Source organism: Furipterus horrens, unplaced genomic scaffold, assembly GCF_987537825.1.
Source record: "Furipterus horrens unplaced genomic scaffold, mFurHor1.1.pri manual_scaffold_11, whole genome shotgun sequence".
Taxonomy (NCBI): domain Eukaryota; kingdom Metazoa; phylum Chordata; class Mammalia; order Chiroptera; family Furipteridae; genus Furipterus; species Furipterus horrens.
In genome coordinates this window covers 62,374,768-62,393,431 of record NW_028327181.1, presented here as the reverse complement: position 1 = coordinate 62,393,431, position 18,664 = coordinate 62,374,768, and the positions used below count along the sequence as shown (strand labels likewise).

The 18,664-nt window shown below is 54.4% G+C and overlaps 3 protein-coding genes across 3 annotated transcripts in view; 2 read left to right on the top strand and 1 right to left on the bottom strand.

Moving 5' to 3' along the window:
- Positions 1-930: 930 nt before the first annotated feature.
- Positions 931-1,166, top strand: LOC149997990 (large ribosomal subunit protein eL39-like). Its single transcript, XM_090291208.1, has one exon. It carries the CDS (start codon positions 1,011-1,013, stop codon positions 1,164-1,166), a length of 156 nt encoding a protein of 51 aa, XP_090147334.1. The 5' UTR covers positions 931-1,010.
- A 459-nt stretch (positions 1,167-1,625) lies between these two features.
- LGALS9 (galectin 9) lies at positions 1,626-15,282 on the top strand. The gene is made up of 11 exons (XM_090290752.1): positions 1,626-1,738; positions 4,250-4,341; positions 6,681-6,882; positions 7,651-7,761; positions 8,952-9,047; positions 10,673-10,708; positions 11,262-11,312; positions 11,907-11,948; positions 12,408-12,496; positions 12,632-12,794; positions 14,518-15,282. Exons 1-11 carry the CDS (start codon positions 1,709-1,711, stop codon positions 14,662-14,664), a joined length of 1,059 nt encoding a protein of 352 aa, XP_090146878.1. The 5' UTR covers positions 1,626-1,708; the 3' UTR covers positions 14,665-15,282.
- A 1,351-nt stretch (positions 15,283-16,633) lies between these two features.
- The window catches only part of NOS2 (nitric oxide synthase 2), a 30,789-nt gene continuing 28,758 nt past the window's right edge, over positions 16,634-18,664 (bottom strand). Inside the window, exons 25-26 of the mRNA XM_090291275.1 lie at positions 17,833-18,027; positions 16,634-17,246 (exon numbers count right to left, since the gene is read on the bottom strand). Coding sequence (XP_090147401.1) covers positions 17,130-17,246; positions 17,833-18,027 — 312 coding nt within the window. The 3' untranslated portion in view covers positions 16,634-17,129. The remainder of the gene's footprint in view (positions 17,247-17,832; positions 18,028-18,664) is intronic.

The following is an 18,664-nucleotide window of genomic DNA, read 5'->3' as shown; positions in this document are numbered from 1 at the left end:
CAGGCGAAAAACTGTGTGACCCCCATCCAGGTCACATTCCAGAGCATTCCTAGCACCCAGAAGACGTCTCCGCTTACTCCCAGCCTGTGCCCCCCCCCCCCAAGGCTCACTGTTCATCACTGAGGGTCACTGATGTTTCCTGTATCACACGTCCTCCTCATTGCAGGGGACCCTTCCATTGTACGAACACCCTCTCTTCTTCCTCCTTGCGGCGCTCATTTGTGTGGTTTCCAGTTTGGTGGTACACTGAGTGAAGCTGTCATAGACATACGCGTGTGTTTCCACCTCTCTTGAGTTGTTTTTCCGAGCTGTATTATTTAACACTCCAATCTATAAGGAATGAGAGTTCTACTTGTTCCACATCCCGACCAATGATGGATTTGTCCCTAGGGTCCCTGGTGTTGGAGAGGATTGCAAAGAATTTCTCTTCCTTTCCCTCCTTGTGCTCCAGCGGTGCTGTCTGCCCCTTAAATTGGTTCAATTCTAGTTGATCCAGGAACATAATGGGAGTGGAGGTTAGACCCAGGGGACACGTGGCCGCAGTCTACCAGAGCATCTCAAAGAAGTCAGTCTTTGTAAATTCTGGTGCATCTAGACAAGGTTCAAGAAAGAAGAGAGGTACAGATATATATGTGACGCTGGGGCACCTTGTACCCACTTGGCACCTATATGACCTTTAACTGCTCATTCAGGCTTGGCTGGTAGCACATTGGTTTTCTGCCCAGCACATTGCAGGGACCTGCTTGACTTCAGGTGAGCACACTGCCGCTGTTCCTCTCCCTTCCTCCCCAACCCTGCTAGTCTCTGTTCAACCATTTTCCTGAACTAGTACTGAAGCCAGTCAAAGGCACTTTATTTAATATGTCACCCTGACCTCCATGTCACCTGGAATGTTCCATTGTGTCCAAGACTTCTCGTCTCCCTATTCAAAAGCCCAGAAAGAAGAGGGAGAGAGGAATCGCTCTTTCTCTGCGATTGCGGTCCATGCAGTTGACTGATTCTTCTTCACCATGTCTTCTCACAAGACTTTCAGGATCAAGGGTTTTCTGGCCAAGAACCAAGAGCTGAACTGGTCCATTCGCCAGTGGATTCAGATGAAAACTGGTAAGGAAATCAGGTACAACTCTGATAGGAGACACGGGAGAAGAACTGGACTGGGGTTATAAGGAATGGCACATGACATTGGAGAAGAACCAAACTGGGTCTATAAGGAATGGCACATAAGAGATGGCTCACATGTTTGTGTTCACCACCACCACCACCACTCCCCAACCTGTGCGGCCCCATCAAGCAGCCCCATTATTCTCTGGACACTGGGACTGAGCATGCTCAGGAGACACAGACACACACTTATGGGCAGCAGTGTCTAGAAACTCGCTGTCCTGTCAGGGTGGCCAGGCTCTGTGAACTGTATATTAAACCAAAAGGGACTCAGTCTGGGGTGGAGCACAGGAGGAGAGAGGAAGCAAATGTCTCTAGGGTGGGAGTATTTACTTTCTTGACCCTGAGTCCCCCCGCCCCCACCCCTGCCCCCCACCCTCCACTCTACCTTTCATTTTCTCTAGACCCACTTCCTCTTGAACCTGGCGCCTCCCCATTGAATAACTGCCAATTTGCTTTGCTTTCTATTTCTTTGTTGACTCCTCCCCAGGGCAGAGGACTGCTGGCTGGTGTGAGGAGCAGCGGTGTCCACAGAGGTGGTGGAGAGATGAACGTTCAGCTTCCCTTCATAAACCCAGTGAGTTTCCAGGCTGCGGGCATGGGCGGTGCTGCCAGGCAAACTTCTGCTTTTCCCAGAGAGCAGCTCTGGGTTTCTGAGGAAACCGCACTTGGGTGGCAGGGGAGGGGGTGCGGGGGGTGGGGGCTCCTGAAGACAACACAGAAGGGCAGAGGGGTCAGTCTGGATTGGCACATTGGACACATGCTGACTGTGCTCCCTCTGGGTGCCCGTCCTGTCCTCAATGCTGAGGGGGAGGAATGAAAGGGAGACTAAGCCGCGTTTCTGGGCAGGATGACAGCCCAGCATGGGCACTGACTCTGGAGATGGCTTCCCTGGGTTCAGCCATCTACTAGCTAGTGGAAAGGTGACCACAGGCAAGCTGCTTTTTTCTCTTTGGGCCTCAGTTTCCACGTCTGTAAATAAGGATGATCCTTGAGCCATGTCCCCGAATCGGGGTAGGGATTAAGTGAGGTAGCATTCTAGGGTGCTTGAACAGTGCCTGGCACACTGTGGGTGCTTTCGATGTGTTTAGTATTAGGAGTCTGGGGGCATCGGAGTGCTGGGGCCGCCTCGGCAGGCCCCCTGGCATGGCCCGCGCCCTCCAGCAGTCTCTGGGCCCTGGGTTCACCTTGAGGAAGGACTCTCAGTGGGGCTGGAGAAAGCTGAGCCAGGCCGTGTTGGTGCCTTCAGGGGGCCTCAGGGTCAGAACTTGTCGCTTTGAGCTCCTTTCCTGTCAGATGGGGGATCCCAGAGCTCCTTCCAGGCCCTGACATTTTCTTATCCTAGTGACTGGTTTTTACTTTTTAATCCTTGGATTCAAAATTTTTTAGAGCAGAAGGAAAATCCCACATGAGCAATTAAAACAGGGCCTTGGAGTCCAGACAGGACAGAGGATGGGTGTCGCCCAACAGGCACCAGGAATACCCCCCCACCACGGTCACCCCCTCCCAGTAGCTCATTGACTTTCAGCAGTCAGCAGTCACCTTCCTCTTCCTCCAAAGTTTGCTGGGAGATCACGTGGCCTGGCTTTTCTGCTGAAGAGCTGAACATCATGAGCGCCTGTCTGGGGGGCCTTGTCCCCCATTCCTTCCCCGCCCCCCTCAACTAGCCTCATCTGGCCCAGCTGCCTCAGCGGCTAGGATGGAAGCTGGAACTATAGGCAGGACAGGACTCGATGTTTGGTCTGGGGAAGCACTCAGCGAACCAGCGTTCTGTGCTTCATCGTGAGAAGCAGCCTGTACGGTGGTTAAAAGCACAGGCCCTGGCTGGTGTGGCTCAGTGGGTTGGAGCATCGTCCCATGCACCAAAAGTTTGCAGGTTTGATCCCCAGTCAGGGCACATATGGGAGGCAATCAATCGATGCTTCTCTCTCACATTGATGTTCCTCTCTCTCCCTTCCTCTGTCTCTAAAAAGCAATGAAAAAACGTCCTCGGGGGAGGGGGAAAACAAAAGAAAGAAAAATATGAAAATTGACTAGGACTTGGAAGTTCTCTCCTAGGTTAATGCCCGTTATAGGCCACCTTGGATAAAAGGCATTCTGGAGGTTAGCTTAAAAGTCTAGAAGTAACCAATTAGGGAATTTTGCTCAGAGACCAAGAGGAGAGGGTGTGGTACAGACACCTACAATGTGCCATTTTCTCCCCCAAACTTTTTCTCACTATAAAACAGGGATACAGCTTACCTTCTGTGTAAGATGTATCCCTGTTTCACAGATGAAGAAGTTGAGGCAAAGAGAGGTTAAATAAGCTTCCCGAGGCTCCTCATGTAATGACAGCAGAATGAGGCTCCAAACCGGCTTATGCCTGGCTCTAAAATGATGCACGCCTCACCATAACCTTTGCTCATTTCAAGTGGCCTAGGGAAGAAAATTGCCAAAAATGGACAAAGTCAGTGCCAATATCACATTAGGGCATTGGAGGTTGCCCAGGGCCTGGGGGAGGAGGTGGGGAGCCCAGGAGCAGGAGTAGAGGAGGAGGCTGCCCAGGGCTGCAGATAGCATCCAGGAAGAGGTACTACCTGAGGTGGCTGGGAGGGCAAAGGGCACGGTCCCCACTATTCTATGGTGGGGTGGGCAGGAGGTGAGGAAGATGCCTTCTTCTTGACCTTATCAGGTGAGCCGGAGGGTTATCCTTTAGAATAGGCTGGTGGCCTCTTTAGTTTCTTGGGTTTCCGAATCTTCAGCCAGGGCCCTGGGGCCTTTGCTAGGAACTTGGCCTGGGGTCCAGCAGCCCCTCTCATCACCCTGGTTCCTCCCCATCTCGGGGTCACATACATGCTACTTCCTCCTCTTGGAAGCTGTCACTTCCTCATAAGGGAGGTCAGCTCCCTGTCACATTGTCCCAGAGCCTGGCGGTCTCCCCATCTGTCTCAGAATGTCTGTGCAACTCCCTGGTGGGGGCCATTTCCTCAGTTCCCGGCTGCACCCGGCCCCGAGCATGGGGCCTGACACCCCAGGCTGGCCACTCACAAGTGTGGGAGGGGACGGCCAGAAGGAGGCTGGCCTACTGACTGCTGCCTTCTCCCTGCAGACTGTCCCCTTCTCCGGGATCATCCAGGGAGGCCTCCAGGATGGACTTCAGATCACTGTCACTGGGATGGTTTATCCCTCCAGTGGAACCAGGTACCTGGAACTGCCTTGCCCTTAGCAAACCATGACGCCTGCCAGCTCGGGCTGGCTCACCTGACACTCTCCAGGCTGCCTGTGCCTGGCTCAGGGGACGCTGTGTGAGGAGGGTCCAGCCCCTGCTCACACGGCATGGTACCCCTGCCATCTGCCAATAGCATGTGGACACCATTAACACAGACCCCCATAGACACAGAGGTGGCAGGAGCTCCCAGTCTAATGATCAGCCCGGAGGCAGATCATTATGGTCTAGGATTGAACTTTGCACACTAAGACCCAGAGTTACAAAAATAACACTTCCTTTATTTCCCGAAGCTGCCCTCATTTACTTCAGAGCCATTTAGCTGACGTGGAAATATTTAAATTTGTCATGAAATGTACTTTGGTCACTCTCTGTTTCAAGTTCTTTCCTGGAAAAGACTGAGTCGGTTCAAAATACAAATACCCTCTCCACACTGCTTTCCGCCCAAGAGGGGACTCTGGGGAACAGGGAAGGGCCTGTGCGTCTTCTCAGAGGCACAGAGTGCGGGGATGCTCACGCATCCTGGCTGCCCTCTGTTGAGGTCCAGGCAATGGGCAGCTGTGGGCTCCTGCCAGATTTGGGTGGGGTCTGCGGCATGGTGGCTGCCTGCGGAAGCCCTTCTGGACATGTAGCCCTCTCTCAGAAGCCTCTCTGTTTCAATCCCAGGTGTCGTTTGCCCCCAGTGGCCCTTTCATCACCTTGCTTGGGGCCTGGATCCCTTCACAGCACTCCCAGGCCCAGCCCTGCCTCATCTCAGCATGTAGATTGACTTTCCTGCCAGGTGGTGATAGTCACACTCACCCAGGCACATGTCCGAGAGCCTTGGGTGCCCCCAGGAGACTGCAAGGGAAGTGAGGCACCCGGATCCCCCTAAGCCCTGCCGAAGGGGAATGTGGGACCTCACCCCTGGACCTCCGCCCCCTTCTCTCTACTTCTCCCTCTGCCTACCCCTCCTCCCACCGCCCGAGGGCTTTCTACTCCCACCCGGTTGTCCCTAGTCTTCCGGTGGGCGCTTCTGCTCTCTCTTCTCTGGGGCAAGAGTTTTCAAAGGACCACAGGAATGGAGCTGGAGGACCACAAAGGGGAAAATACACCCAGAGATACTTCAGAAACAATAGTCTCCATTTAAAGAGGAACGCAGACTTCAGTTTTCTGGTTCCAGAGTCACCGAGAGCTTCCCTTCCTTTCAGCGTTCCCAGAGGGAGGGCTCTGGGCAACGCACTGCAGTTCCCCATGGGCCCTGCGGGCCGAGAGGCCACAGAGCAACTTGGTGTTGAGGACAGCACCATGGAAGACTCAAAAGCGGGGGCCTTCCTGAGTACTGTGCGTTAGGTGGCGACACCAGAGTGCTGAGTTCAGGAAAGGCGGGGGTAGACAGTGACCCCTTGGTGGAGAACCTCAGATTGGACCTGGTTTCAGGACCTGTGTCTGGGGGAAAGCAGCACACACATTTTTTGTGCCCCTTTTGTGAGTCAGGGTGCTTGGGAGGTTATTTTGTTTTAATTCCTCACTGAGAACCGTAGCTTTACCCAAAGGAGGTTGTGGTGGTGAGGGCTTCCTTCCAAGGACAGAGACAGAAACGAAAGTTTACCGGCTTCCCGAACACCGCCTCGTGAATCATTCCCAAAGGCACGGACTCACCCCCTTTCCTGGGCATGGTGAGGGTGGTGTGGGCCAGGGTCTCACCGCAAATGAGAAATGCTACAGAGCTGGGGTCTGGGCCCCGGCCTGGGGACTTCAGGGGTGTCGCTCCAACCCCCTCCTGTGTGGGACACACGCCATCCTCTGAGGCAGGACACGCACACGGCCTGAAAGTTCTCCTGCCTGGAGAGCTAATTCTTATTCTGTGCTTCCCTGTTAGTCACTGTCTTCGTAGGTATATTCCATGAATTTCACTTGGTCTTTCAGTTTGTTCTCTTCTTTCCCAAATGCACGTGCGTGGGCTGGCCTCTACCTAGCGCCCAGTTTTCACGAAAGTCTCTTGCTTTTGGGCATAGTCCCTGATTTGCATCTTCAATACAAATATGTAATCAGTTTTATGCTTCCTGTTGATAATGTCAACATTTTTCTTTACCCATTTTCTACTTATTTTTAGAAAGTCACACTGGAAAGAGCAAAATGCAATAATTACACAAAAACACACTATGTGCAAACTAGGTAAACAAAAAGGAAGGCAACCAAGGAGTCGTGGGTGCAAAGCTGCCACACGGGTTGTGTACAACTTCCCAGATGCACACACGTAAGCCAAGGCCTGAGGCCCTCCCGCTCCTACGATGGACAATAAACCAGAACGCTCTGATTTCCCTCCGCCCAGGTTTGCTGTGAACTTTCATTCTGGCTACAGTGACCAGGACATTGCCTTCCACTTCAACCCTCGGTTTGAAGAGGGCGGGTATGTGGTCTGTAACACGAAGCAGAAAGGATCCTGGGGGATAGAGGAGAGGAAGATGCATTTGCCCCTCCAGATGGGGAATCCCTTTGAGCTCCGCTTCCTCGTGCAGAGCAAAGAGTTCCAGGTGAGCACTAACTCTCCTCCCCCCTCCCGCTGCCTGGCCCTCTGCCCCATCAGGCATAGTGAAAAAAAGCCTTGAAACAGTTGCCCAAGCAATGCTCCTGTACAGGCAACAGGACCTTACATACCTCCACTCGCATCTGCAGGGGCACCTGCTGCTTCTGTTGCTAGGAAATAAGAAGTACATAAGTCACCACGTCTTCTTTGGCCTTGGGTAACAAGTTAGTTCCATTCCTCTGCTGTGGCCATTTGACCTCTCCAGGTCCTTGGGATGATCTGGGGGGAGTGACCTTGTTGCAGCCCTTATCCAGGCTCTAGGAATGGCTTAGTTTTGTACCGTGCTGTGAATTGCTTTTGCGAGTAGAGCGGCACTGCTGGGCTCAGAGAGATGGACGGCTGTGTCTGTGCATCCCCGCAGTGTGCAACCTGGGGACCCCTCTCCTCTGCTCCACATGAGCATTTTATGCATATTTAAGTAACACCCAAGGTGAGCAGCTAAGATGGGAAAGACAAACCTACTGCAATAAACGAACAACCATAAGAACTAAGAAGCCAACAGCTAGTGCCAAGGGGTGGCTGGGTTTGGATGTGCTTTGGATCACACGCATGTGTCCGGAACTGGTGCAGCCCTGGAGGCTGGTGCCCTGACCTGGAGGCCATGGAGGTGAAAACCACAGATCTTAACTTCTAGAAACAGGGGTCCTGGAGGCTCAGGTGTGCTCCCCACCCTGGTCTGAGACACCACTTCTGGATAACGCACTCTGGTTGACAGGTGGTGGTGAACGGAAACTTCTTCACACAGTACACACATCGCGTGCCTTTCCACTGCGTGAACACCATCTCCGTCACCGGCGCTGTGGGGCTGACCCAAATCAGCTTTCAGGTCAGACTGTCCAACTGGCCCCTGTCCCAGGGCTGGGTGCAGGGTCCAGTCTAGGGCCCTATTGGGTGAGCCCAAAGGTACCAGCCAATGTCCAACCCAGGTGACTCTGGGGACATACCTCTGGCTCCCCCATCCTGTCCTTCTTATGTCACCGTCTCTGTCCAGAACACCTGCTTCAGCCTCCCACCTCTTACCACTCTCCTCTGTGACTCTCTATTTCCACCCTGGTTAAGAGGCCATGTGGTTCCAGAAAGAACCCTAGCTCAGATTCCAGTGCTGCCATTGTCATCAGCTGTGGGATCTTAGACAGGTGACCTTGCCTCTCCTGGCCTCGGTTCCCTCGTCTGTGGGAGGGGCAGAGTCACTGCTGCTCCAGGTGTTATCATGTGAGCTCAGTGAGGTGATACATGTCAGAGGTCAGAAAACGGCCCACATGGGCCCCGATTGGTGCAGCTCTGTGGGCTGGGCCTTGTCCATAAGGTGAGGGGTCAGGGGTTCGATTTCCTGTCAGGGCACATGCCTGGGTTGTGGGTTCTTTTCCATCAGGGTACATATAACAGGTGACTGATCAATGTTTCTCTTTCATGTCTATTTTTCTTTCCCTTTCTTTCTCCCTCCCTCCCCCTCTCTCTAAAAATAAATGAATAAAATCTTTAAAAAGGAATGGCCCATAAGGGCTTGCACCAGGGTCTATTTGACCTTCTCTGTGTTTCAAAATTTTTGAATGTGTTGCCAACACCTACAAGGTCAGAAGTTTTATGCTCTGGAGTTGAGTGGCGGTGATGGTTGCCCAACAACATGGATGTATTTGATGCCACTCAACTGTGCACTTAACAATGGTTGGGATGGTAAATTTTAGTGTATTTTACCAAAACATTTTTAATGGCCTGATGGATAGCCCATGGAATATGCTGCTGGGCCCGCATATTCCCACAGGGCCCCAGGCAGCTGGATTGGAGCTGTTGTTACTATTTTTGGTCTTTGAGTGCACTTCTTGAGATGAGAAAAGCACACAGTAGGCCCTCAACAAACATGAGCTTCTTTCTCTTTGGTCCTCCTCTCTCATATTCCCTCCCTACCCAACTCCTGCCCCCACTGGCTTCCCGCCTGCCTCGCTTTCCCCTCCTGCCCTGGCCCCTGCCTTTCCACTCTTCCTTCACTTCACCCTGTGGCTCCTTCTCTTTTAACAGAACACCTATGCAATCCCTGTCCAGCCTGCCTTCTCCGGAATGCACTTCTCCCAGACTGCCTGCTTCCCACCCAAGCCCAAGGGGCGCAAACCAAAAGTGAGTTAAACGCGAGGACCTGGGAGACGGATCAGTCAGCAGGCAGGACAGAGGGTCTGAGAGAGAGGCTAGTTCCAGCCAGCAGGCCGGCCAGGACCTGCAGACCCCTCCACGCCTGCCCACCCAAGGTTCCCTGTCTCCGTCCACCGGGCACCCAGGGCTGGGGCCTGGGAGCCGGCCGGGGCTCTTCCCTCCCTTCCATAGTATCTCTCCAGTGCACCAACGCCCTTCCTTCTCAAAGCCAGTGCTCTGGTCCCTCCCACCTGGCTCCTCAAACCCCTCCCACCCACCCACTGCCGCAGTGACCTTCCTACAAGCAAATCTGATCTCATCCTCTCCCTGCTTAAAAATCCTAAAGGCCCCAAGCCCTTCTAAAGAGAGCTCCAGCGCCACAGCGCATGTGCAGTACCCTCCCCAGGCACGCCCAGCCCCCCTCCCAGCCTTGCACCCCGTCCTCGAAACTCACACAGCCTTCCCTGCTCACCCCAGGCTGACTCCAGGCTGTCTCCGGCCACCACGCTTTTGCACATGCTGTCCTGATGCCAAAAGCCCCCGTTGCCACCTCACCCCCAGACGACCACTAACTGCCCTTTAATGCTCTGCCTAAATGTCGCCTCAGGGACATCTTCCCTGCCTGACAGATTGCTGGATGCCCCGCCACCTCCCATCCCCATAGACTTTTTACAGCTCTGTGCCATGCCAGTTACCATGTCCTGTTGTAACTGTATTTACATGTCTGTGCTCGTCACTCCACCCCTTCCTTCCCTGCACCCATGAGCTTGGAATTGTGACTTGTCCCTTTGTGCATCCCCAGCACTGTGCACAGTGCCTAGAATGCAGTAGGGACTCAATAAATCAGTGAGGGATGTGGTTTGCACAGCCAGTTGAAGGGAGACCACTCAGGGCCGGGAGAGCCTGCTATGTGGGGGAGACGGTCCAGGACAGGACGAGCGAGCAGGGCCTGGCTCTTCCTTTGGCCACTTGAGCAGTGGAGGCAAAGGGCTAGCGGTGTCTCTCCCTGGCCTTCCTGTGGCCCATCATGATGCAGGTAGCACACTGACCTTAGGGCTGATGGAGCTCCGGGAGGCCTTCACAGGGCAACCTGACTTTGGTCCTGGCCTGGGAGGACCGGGTATGCTGGATACAGTCAGACACAACTGAGTACCATTTTGTGTTTTATTGCTGGCAATCTGGACAGACCTAGCCAAGTTGCTTAGCCTCTCTGAGCCTGGCTGTGTCACTTAGCAAAGCAGAGGCAGAGGCTGCCTCCCTCATAAAACACTGACGCAGCAGCTTGGCACACAGGCGTCTTCAGGAAATGCTAGTTGTCACCTTCTGGGTGAAATATGGCCCTGGAAGGAATTCACGGCTTTGCCTCTGGGAGCGAAGGTAAGCTCCACGTTCTACACGTACATCAGACACATAGGTCCTCTCTCTGGAGGAGCCGATGGGGACGCTCCCTGTCCTCCAACCCTGACCTGACCTCAGGCTCAGGAAGGCCTGCTTGGGAGCAGGAAGGAAGCAAGCGTGAGTCCTGGGAGGCATTTCTTACCAGTTTCTGCTGGCGTTGCACCCACGTGTGGCACCAATGTTAACCTGCATTTTGATTTTCTTGTCCCCATCAGCCTCCAGGTTTTTGGCAGGCCAGCGCAGCTCCCATAGTAAGTGCCTCACTCTCTCTTCAGATCCTCTTCATTGGGTTCTTCTGTGGGTTTGAAGGAGGAGGCAGGGCCAGACATTAGGCCTCTGCCAAAGGTCAAGGGGTAGCTAGGCCACCCCCTTGACCATCTGCCTGACTGTGGTGGTGGCGGTGGCAGCGGGAGGATCTCAGGGGCAGGGGTGGTTGGCTGGCCTGATGAATTCAGAGACAAGCTGAATTGCCCAAGTCCCCGCCATTCTGTACACAGGAGACTGACACCCCACATTTACTCCTTTCTCCTACAAGCAGAAGCCATTCTAGAGAGACCCCCCTGAGAAGAGAAACAGGCCACAAATGAATCCACACTTCTTCTCCAGAAGAAGCTTTTGCCCCTACCTCATCCCCTTGGGAGGAGAATCACTTCTATCCTCCAATTCTGGGAGTCTTGTCAGGACGGCTGAGCTGGTTACCAGCTCAGAGCCCACTCTGAGGGTGTGTGGGAAATGGTGGCCTCTGGTGGCAGGTGGTGGTCTTCACGCTGGTGAGAGCGGGTTGAACCCAGTTCTTTCTTCCAGACTCAGACAATCATCCACACGGTGCAGAGCGCCCCTGGACAAATGTTCCTGGTAAGTCTGAAGGCTCTGGTCAGCTCACAGCCCCCATCACATCCCCCTTTACCAAGGACTGAATTCTTTGGTCCCAGAGAAGGGACGCAAGCAGTTTAGCAAGGAGGATGGGGACACCTGGGGCTGGGCCCTCTGCAAGTCAAACTCCCCTTGGAAAGCAGACATTCTGGATCAGGCTGGCCTTACCCAGAGGCCTAAGAGGCAGGACCCTGGGCACCAGCAGGAAAGCTGGTCCTTCCGTTACTATGAGGGGTGTGCAGTGGCCCCAGCACCTGCATCTCTGGCCCTGTGTCCTCATGTGCCCGGGAGGTCACTGCTGGCCACAGGCTGAAGCCGCTGCTTCTCTTCCTCCTGCCGGTACAAGTCAGACGGGAGCCCTGGAGGGAGCGGGGCTGCCCATGGAGGGGCCAAGGGAAGGTGACCGTGAGGGGTCTGGGACTGTGGCAGGAGATTCCACCACGGCTGCCATGAGAGGGAAGGTGAACGGGAGAATCCAGGGGCCAGCCCCTCGTACTGGAGTGGCCCCTCTCCAGTGTGTGGGGGCCTGGGTATGGGCGCAGTCCCACACTGAATTGCATGGTCTCTTTTCAACAGAACCCTGTAATCCCACCTACGATGTACTCCAACTCCACCTACGTAAGTGATTTCTCAGGGGGGGTGGATGTTTGCTTTGTGGTGGGTGGCATGGGAGGGGCCGGGTGGCTCACAAAATTAAAAGCAGTTCTTTGATAAGCTGGAGTCCAACGTCCAGGTAAATCAAAGACTGTTGACAGGAGCTTTCACCTTTAGGAGTTGCCCTTCATCACGAGCCTATTCTGTGGCCTTCCCATCTCAGCCCCAGTATCTTATATGTCCGGCCAAAGTTCTTTTCATGACACTTAGAGCTCATCAATTCGAGGAACACTGGAAAGTTTTCCTTTGGCATTTACTAACCAAGTAAAGACATCACAGGTTTTTCTTAAAAAGATGTGACTCACAGGCACAGTTGTCAAACTCAGTTGACAGTCCGAAGTCATGGAAACGGGCAGGAAGTTCTCCCTCCAGCGGCTGCTACCCTGGCTGCTGCTGGCTGACCTGCCCCTCTCCCCACAACAGCCGATCCCTTACTTCACCGCCATCCCTGGGGGGCTGCGCCCCTCCAAGAGCATCACCGTGTCAGGCACCGTCCTGCCCAGCGCCCAGAGGTAAGCCTGGGCTCTTGGGGGGAGAGATACCCCAAAGTCATTCTGGCCTCCCACAGGCCCTGGGCAGGCTGGGGCGGGCAGGGGCCCAGAGCGCAGTGGGGAGAGGAGACCCATGTGAGCTCCCCACCCCCCCAGGTTCCACATCAACCTGCTCTCCGGGAGTGACATTGCCTTCCACCTGAACCCCCGTTTCAATGAGAACGCCGTGGTCCGCAACACACAGGTCAACGGCTCGTGGGGGCCTGAGGAGCGCGGCCTGTCCCAAAAAATGCCCTTCACCAGAGGCCAGGACTTCTTGGTACGGTGCCACAGCCTGAGGCTCTAAGGGGCTCCGAGGGGCAGGTGAAGCGGGGGGTGGAGGCGAACAAGGTAGGGGCTGAGGCCTCCGGGGTGAGGACTGGGCCCAGAAGAAGAGAATGTGTTCAACAAATATTTGTTACTGTGGTTTTACTATTCCAGTCCCACATAAAATAGGTGGTGGTATCTGTTTACAGATAGGAGAAAAACTCTCAAGTGCGGGTTCCTTGCCTGGGGTCACACAGCCAATAAGTGCCAGATCAAACCCAAGAGTGAGGTGTTATTCATTTCTTCGTTCACTCACTCATTCATTCAACAGTCACTCATCAGCTCTATTATCAAGGCCCATTCCATGCAGGAAGCAGTTCAGGTGTTGGGGGTGGGGGAAGACAGACATGGAGCAGACAGAGAGGTCCTGCCCCCGAAGTTCACAATGTAGGTTGGGAAGAATTGTTGCTTATCACAACAGGTGCTGTGCTGAGAGCAAAAGGGAATAATGGGGTAGAATGAGGCCTGGGCAGGGTCCACGCTGCCTGAGATGGGGACAGCACTCAGAAGCCACAGCGCAGTGGAGACCTCAGGGATAGAAGAGCAGCCACACAAAGATCTGAGGGGTGCATTTCCAGAGGCATTGGAGGGAGAGGCTGGTACAGCAAAAGTGAGGGTCATGGGCATGGCTTGTCCAGGAACGGGGAGGACAGGGAGGCTGGAGGCCTGATCACAGAGCAGGTGTCCTCAACCCTGATTACAGGTTCGAATCACGCAGAGAGCTTTAAAAAAAAAAAAATCAATGCCTGGCCCCGCCCCAGGCCAATTAGGGGGTGAGCCTGGGCATCCATATTTTTAAATAGGCCCATATCCTCCTCACCCAGGCTTGAAAATGACCGCTGTAAGGCCTTGAGGGCCATGGAAAGGAGTTTGGATTTTAATATGGTAGGTTGGTGTGTTTCAAGCCAGAGAGCAATATACTTTGATTTCTAGATAGCTGTGTGACTTTGAGCAAGTGACTTAACTGCTCTGAGCCTCAAGGTTTCCATACGAAAAATGGGGCTAATAACAATATTGATCTCACAGAGATGTAAGAATAAAATGATGTCGTGTTTGTGACGTGCTTAGGCACACAGTAAGTGTGCTGGGAGTGTCAGGTATTGTGATAGGGATGGTGACATTTTAACAGATGTGCTCTGACTGCCTTGCAGAGGATATCTGGGGTGAAGAAGTCCAGTCAGGAGGTGGCCATTGCAGGAGAGTACATGTAGAGCACTCCTGGGGGCCGGGCACTAGGAACATGGGTGGCACAAGCCAGAGCTCCTGCCCCTGGAGGCTCAGGGTCCGGTTGGAGAGTGAGGATGGGGGAGGGCAACAAGACCTGAGGGGGCACCTGACTTGAGTAGGAAGGGCTCAGGAGGTGGCAAAAGGCAGGGAAGCCTTGCTGGAGAGGGGAGAATCCTGAAGTGGGATTAGCTGTTACCCACATGGAAAGGTGTGCAGTGGGGAGCCTGAGGGAGGGGCATTCTATGCCAGGGAACAGAATATGTAAAAGGACGGGAAGGAGAGCATGTTTCTGAAGAGCGAGTCCTTCCGTGTGACTGGGATGTGGGCGTGGGGCGTGCTTAACTAGTGTTAGAGGAAGGCAGGAGGGAGGGGGGGAGACACCGGACTGCATTTAGGTTCAAGGACTTTCCAAGTGGAGTGCAAATGACATGGCCTGTCTGTCTCTCCAGGTGTGGATCATGTGTGAAAGTCACTGCCTCAAGGTGGCCGTGAACGGTCAGCACCTGTTTGACTACTACCACCGCCTGAAGAGCCTGCCCACCATCAACAACCTGGAAGTGGCAGGCGACATCCGGCTGACCCACGTGCAGACATAGGCAGGATTCCTGGCCGTGGGGACTCAGGCTGGAGCATGTCACCGTCCAGATCTGCTCATCACCTCCACCTTCTCTGTCCCTGCCCCAGCCCTTCCCAGCCCACCTAGGATCTGGGGCTTTTCTGGAGAGACCAGGCCCTTGTCTGGCCCTGCTTCTGGCTGTGCCGCCCTGGAGTGGAGAAGGCAGCTGGCTGGGACTGCTCCTCAGTCGGGGCAGTGCCTGGCGCTCCAGGTGCCCAAGTCCTACCAGCCGAAGAGAGGGGTGGTCTGTGCAGGCTGAAGTCCCATGTTCAGTCCCCTCGGCAGAAAGGAAGGGTCCTGGGCCTTCCCAAGCCCCAGCCCGGGCCTACCCCTCGTCTACCTTTGACCCCATTCCCACCCTCCATGTACTCCATCTCAGGCTCAAGCCACTCACATGGGGGGTGGTCTCCTCAGCTCCTCCTCTTTCTCCAACCTTTAACCTTTCCCGTACCCTGACCAACCCTTCCCCCACTCCAAGAAAGTGACCCTGATTGACACCTGCTGGTCTTCACCCACAGACAGGATCTTCTTCAGCTGGAGGCTTCCCCCTTTCCCAGTGTCCTTTAAGTAAAGAAGGAAATGTCCATGTTGGCACATATGCACGGGATAATTGTGGTTTACTAAATATGTTTGGAGACATTTGGGTTTCTGGAATTGGGGAGGTCCTGGCCAAGGAGGGAGCATAGGCACATTTTGATGTGGGGGTCCTGATCCACTTCTGCTCTCAGTGGGTCCTCACAAGTCCCACAGGGTATGGGAGAAAACAGCCAGGCTCAGGTCTTTTGGACAGGAACCTCTGACAGGAAGGCTGGTAACAGAGGTGAACCCAGGAACCAGCCCCGTGCTTCTAAAATGGGCCAAGGGTTGGGCTGGAGCCTGTGAGGGCCATGGCAGGGCCAGGAGCCAAATGGCAGGGCCAGCTTATCAGAATCCTGTGTCCCAGTGGGAGGAGGTGGCAGGAGGAGCTGACTCAGAAGAGAGCTTTTTTGTGTTGTTCCACTGTGGGTCCTCTGATGTTAGGGGTTAGGGTGTAGGGGGGAAAGGGGCTCAGGGTGTAGGGTCTGCCAGCCATTGGGCCAGTGCAGGGGACCCAGGTCTGTGCCCACATGATGCCAACGCACCCTGCTAACTCCACCAGGAATCCAGGGACTCAAGAACCAGGGTGTGGGCTCAAAGCGCAGACCTCAAGCGGGCAGTATCTACAGCACCTGGGAGTGTGTTTAAAATGCAGAATCTCAGGCCCTACCAAAGACCTGAGTCAGAGTCTGCACTGGAGTGAGATCCCAGGTGGTTAGTGCATATGTGAGTGTGTGAGAGGCACTGGGCCCGGTGACCGTGTTCTTGACCACCATTGTTCCAATGCACCACCATGACACCCCAGGTTGGCCTGCCCCCCCCATCTGAGTAGGGGGGCCAGAGAGCCAATGAAACAGGGGCCAGAGAGTCAGTTAAACAGAGGCCAAACCCAAGCTGAGAGCCAGATTTTACCGGATCCTCACTCAGCCCCTGGCTGAGTTCCTTCCTTGTTCCCACTCGGAGAAGGAAATGTGGCTCAGTCCCTTAAGAAGCCTTCCCCGTGGAAGATATGTGGCCTTCACTCCCCACCTAGTCCTTGACACGTAGCCTGACCTCACCTGCTATGTCATTCAGGTGCCTAATCATTATTGGCCAAACTCTCAGGAAGCAGCGGGGGACTGTGTAAGGCAGGCTGTGGTCAGCGTATTCGCAGCGGCGCCCCTGCCCTCCCCCACGTGAGGTTCCTCCTGCGTTGAGACTCGACTGAGGTCTGTGCTTTCTCGCCCATCACGGGCTTCCTTCCGGGCGTGCACCCCGTGTGCAGCCCTCGTACCCATCTCAGAGAAGCAGCATGGCCACGCTGGTCCACCCCCCGGTCCCCAGCTCTGTGTAACCTGGGGCTGCTTTCCTTAGAAACACACGCACACATACAATGCGATTAAAATAAAATGCATTTCATATAAATATCTCCATCAAGGAGTCATACAGGGAAGGTCTAAATGGCCCTCAGGGGATGACAAGGGTTTTGTTTTGTTTTTTGTTTTTTTAAATACAAAAGCATAAATAACTGTACACGGTAGAAGGGCGGGGCTCAATACAGAAGTGTGAGACAGCACCTCCTGGTGGTCCCTCGGGGTCATGCAAACAGAAGAAGGATCCATCCTTCTCACCCACTGGCCAGGCCTGGCATTGCAGATTTACTCTCCAAGAATAAGGGATGCCCCAATTTTCCATGATCCAGGGAAGGGTGGGCCCAAAAGAGACAAGAGGTTCCACTCAGTCCAGGCTGCTACTTGGTAGCAAGTCAAGAAAAGGGGGAAGGCGATGAAGAAACAAGATGTGAGGCTTGGGGATATAATTTCCCACCATCTGCTTGTGACCTCAGGTCATCGAGAAATGGGTCCATCATGAAATTTGGTGGCAGCAGCTTTAATTTCCAAGGGCAGTTAGTGCTCTGGGATCGCTAGGCTTCCTCGCTGCCCCATGCCTTTTCACCTTGTAGGGAAACACAGCACTAAAGATATCTTCATGATAGCGCTTCTGGTTCTTTAAGAGAAAACAGAAATCAACATGTCAGCTCTGCTGGTTCAGCCACCTCATGCATCAGGTCCAGGCTGGGATGAGCTCTTGGGGTTCCCCCAGCTTCCCTATCACTTGTACACTCCTGAGCCCCTTGCCTTCCCAACTGTCATGCTTATATTACACTTGAATCTGACTTAGACTCTTTAATGCCCACCACTGCCTGCTCTGCTGTGGCCCGCCTAAACATCTTTCCAGGCTTTATAACAGACAGCATAGCCTTCCCAGTACTTATCACACAAGATGCTCCTAGAAATGTGGGCTCTGAGATAAATGCGACCTACTTTCTCTCAGTTTTGAAGCATCACAGTGCACAGGAGCATGTGAGAGGCTTTGAAAGTCTTAGCGTAGAGCAATGTGTTTGCCTTTGCTTAACAGAGCAGCCAGATCAGGATGTATAGTCAAGCCTCTTACAGCCCACCCAGCTCTGACCCCCAGCCACCTCAAGGATTCCCTTGACATCCAGGGCTGTCCTACTCCTGACTCCCCTCGTCCTGGATCTCTGGCCCATGCCCTTGACCTGCATCCCTAGCCCACAGCCAGCTTGCCATACCTTAAGATGGAAGAAATAGTCCTCAACCTGCTCCTCACTCAGGCTCAGCTTGGTGGCCACCAACTGCTTCAGTGTGTGTGCCACATCCCGGGCCATGTGCACATCCCCACAGACATAGATGTGGCCCTGCTCCTTGTGGAGCATGTGGAGCACCTCGCCAGCCAGCTGCTGCTGAAGGATGTCTTGAACATAGACCTGAAACCAGAGGAGATGGTGAGTCCAGGCCCCTGCTGCTGGGGGGAGGGGCCGAGCTTGCAGTCAGGCCTGCTGGCCATGGGCAGGCAGAGAGGGGGTGCAATGGGCTGCAGGGTGAGCACCCTCCCCACCAGGGCTCTCCACAGGGACCAGGCTCTGCGTGAGGACGTGCACTGGCACCCTGCCCGGCCCAGGCCTAGGCTGGAGAGATGAATGCTGGCCACAGCCCTGCCCTTGAGGAGCTGACGGTCCAGTGGGGCTCCTGGGTGTACTCTGAATCCACCAAGCATCCAACGGGCATCAGTCAAGCCACTTGCCCTGCCCAGGGCTCTGAGGCCCACCTGCCTCTACCCCAGGAGAGAGGTTCTCTCAGTGCAGACTGCCTGTAGGATCTCCACTGTACTGCAGAGCAGGGCCCAGAGGCCTGGGCTCCCCAGTGACACAGAAGTCTAGGAGTCAACTGGGGCTCCCAGGGACCCCAGCCCTGGGCGTGGAGCCCTGGCTCTGGGAGGAGCTCTGACAGGACAAGTTCATAAGGGAGGAGCCAAGAGTCTGTCCTGACTTCCCAGGCTCATGGGGCAGTGTCCTGGGGCAGCAGAGCCCGTCTGTGGGCTCGTGGTGGGAGAGCTCCTGCCCT

Bases quoted from the DNA above. Each gene is read 5' to 3' on its own strand.
- LOC149997990 (XM_090291208.1), top strand. From the start codon at position 1,011: ATGTCTTCTCACAAGACTTTCAGGATCAAGGGTTTTCTGGCCAAGAAC.
- LGALS9 (XM_090290752.1), top strand. From the start codon at position 1,709: ATGAACGTTCAGCTTCCCTTCATAAACCCA. The intron at 7,762-8,951 runs GTCAGACTGTCC...CTCTTTTAACAG, and splicing joins TGACCCAAATCAGCTTTCAG to AACACCTATGCAATCCCTGT. The intron at 11,949-12,407 runs GTAAGTGATTTC...TCCCCACAACAG, and splicing joins TGTACTCCAACTCCACCTAC to CCGATCCCTTACTTCACCGC.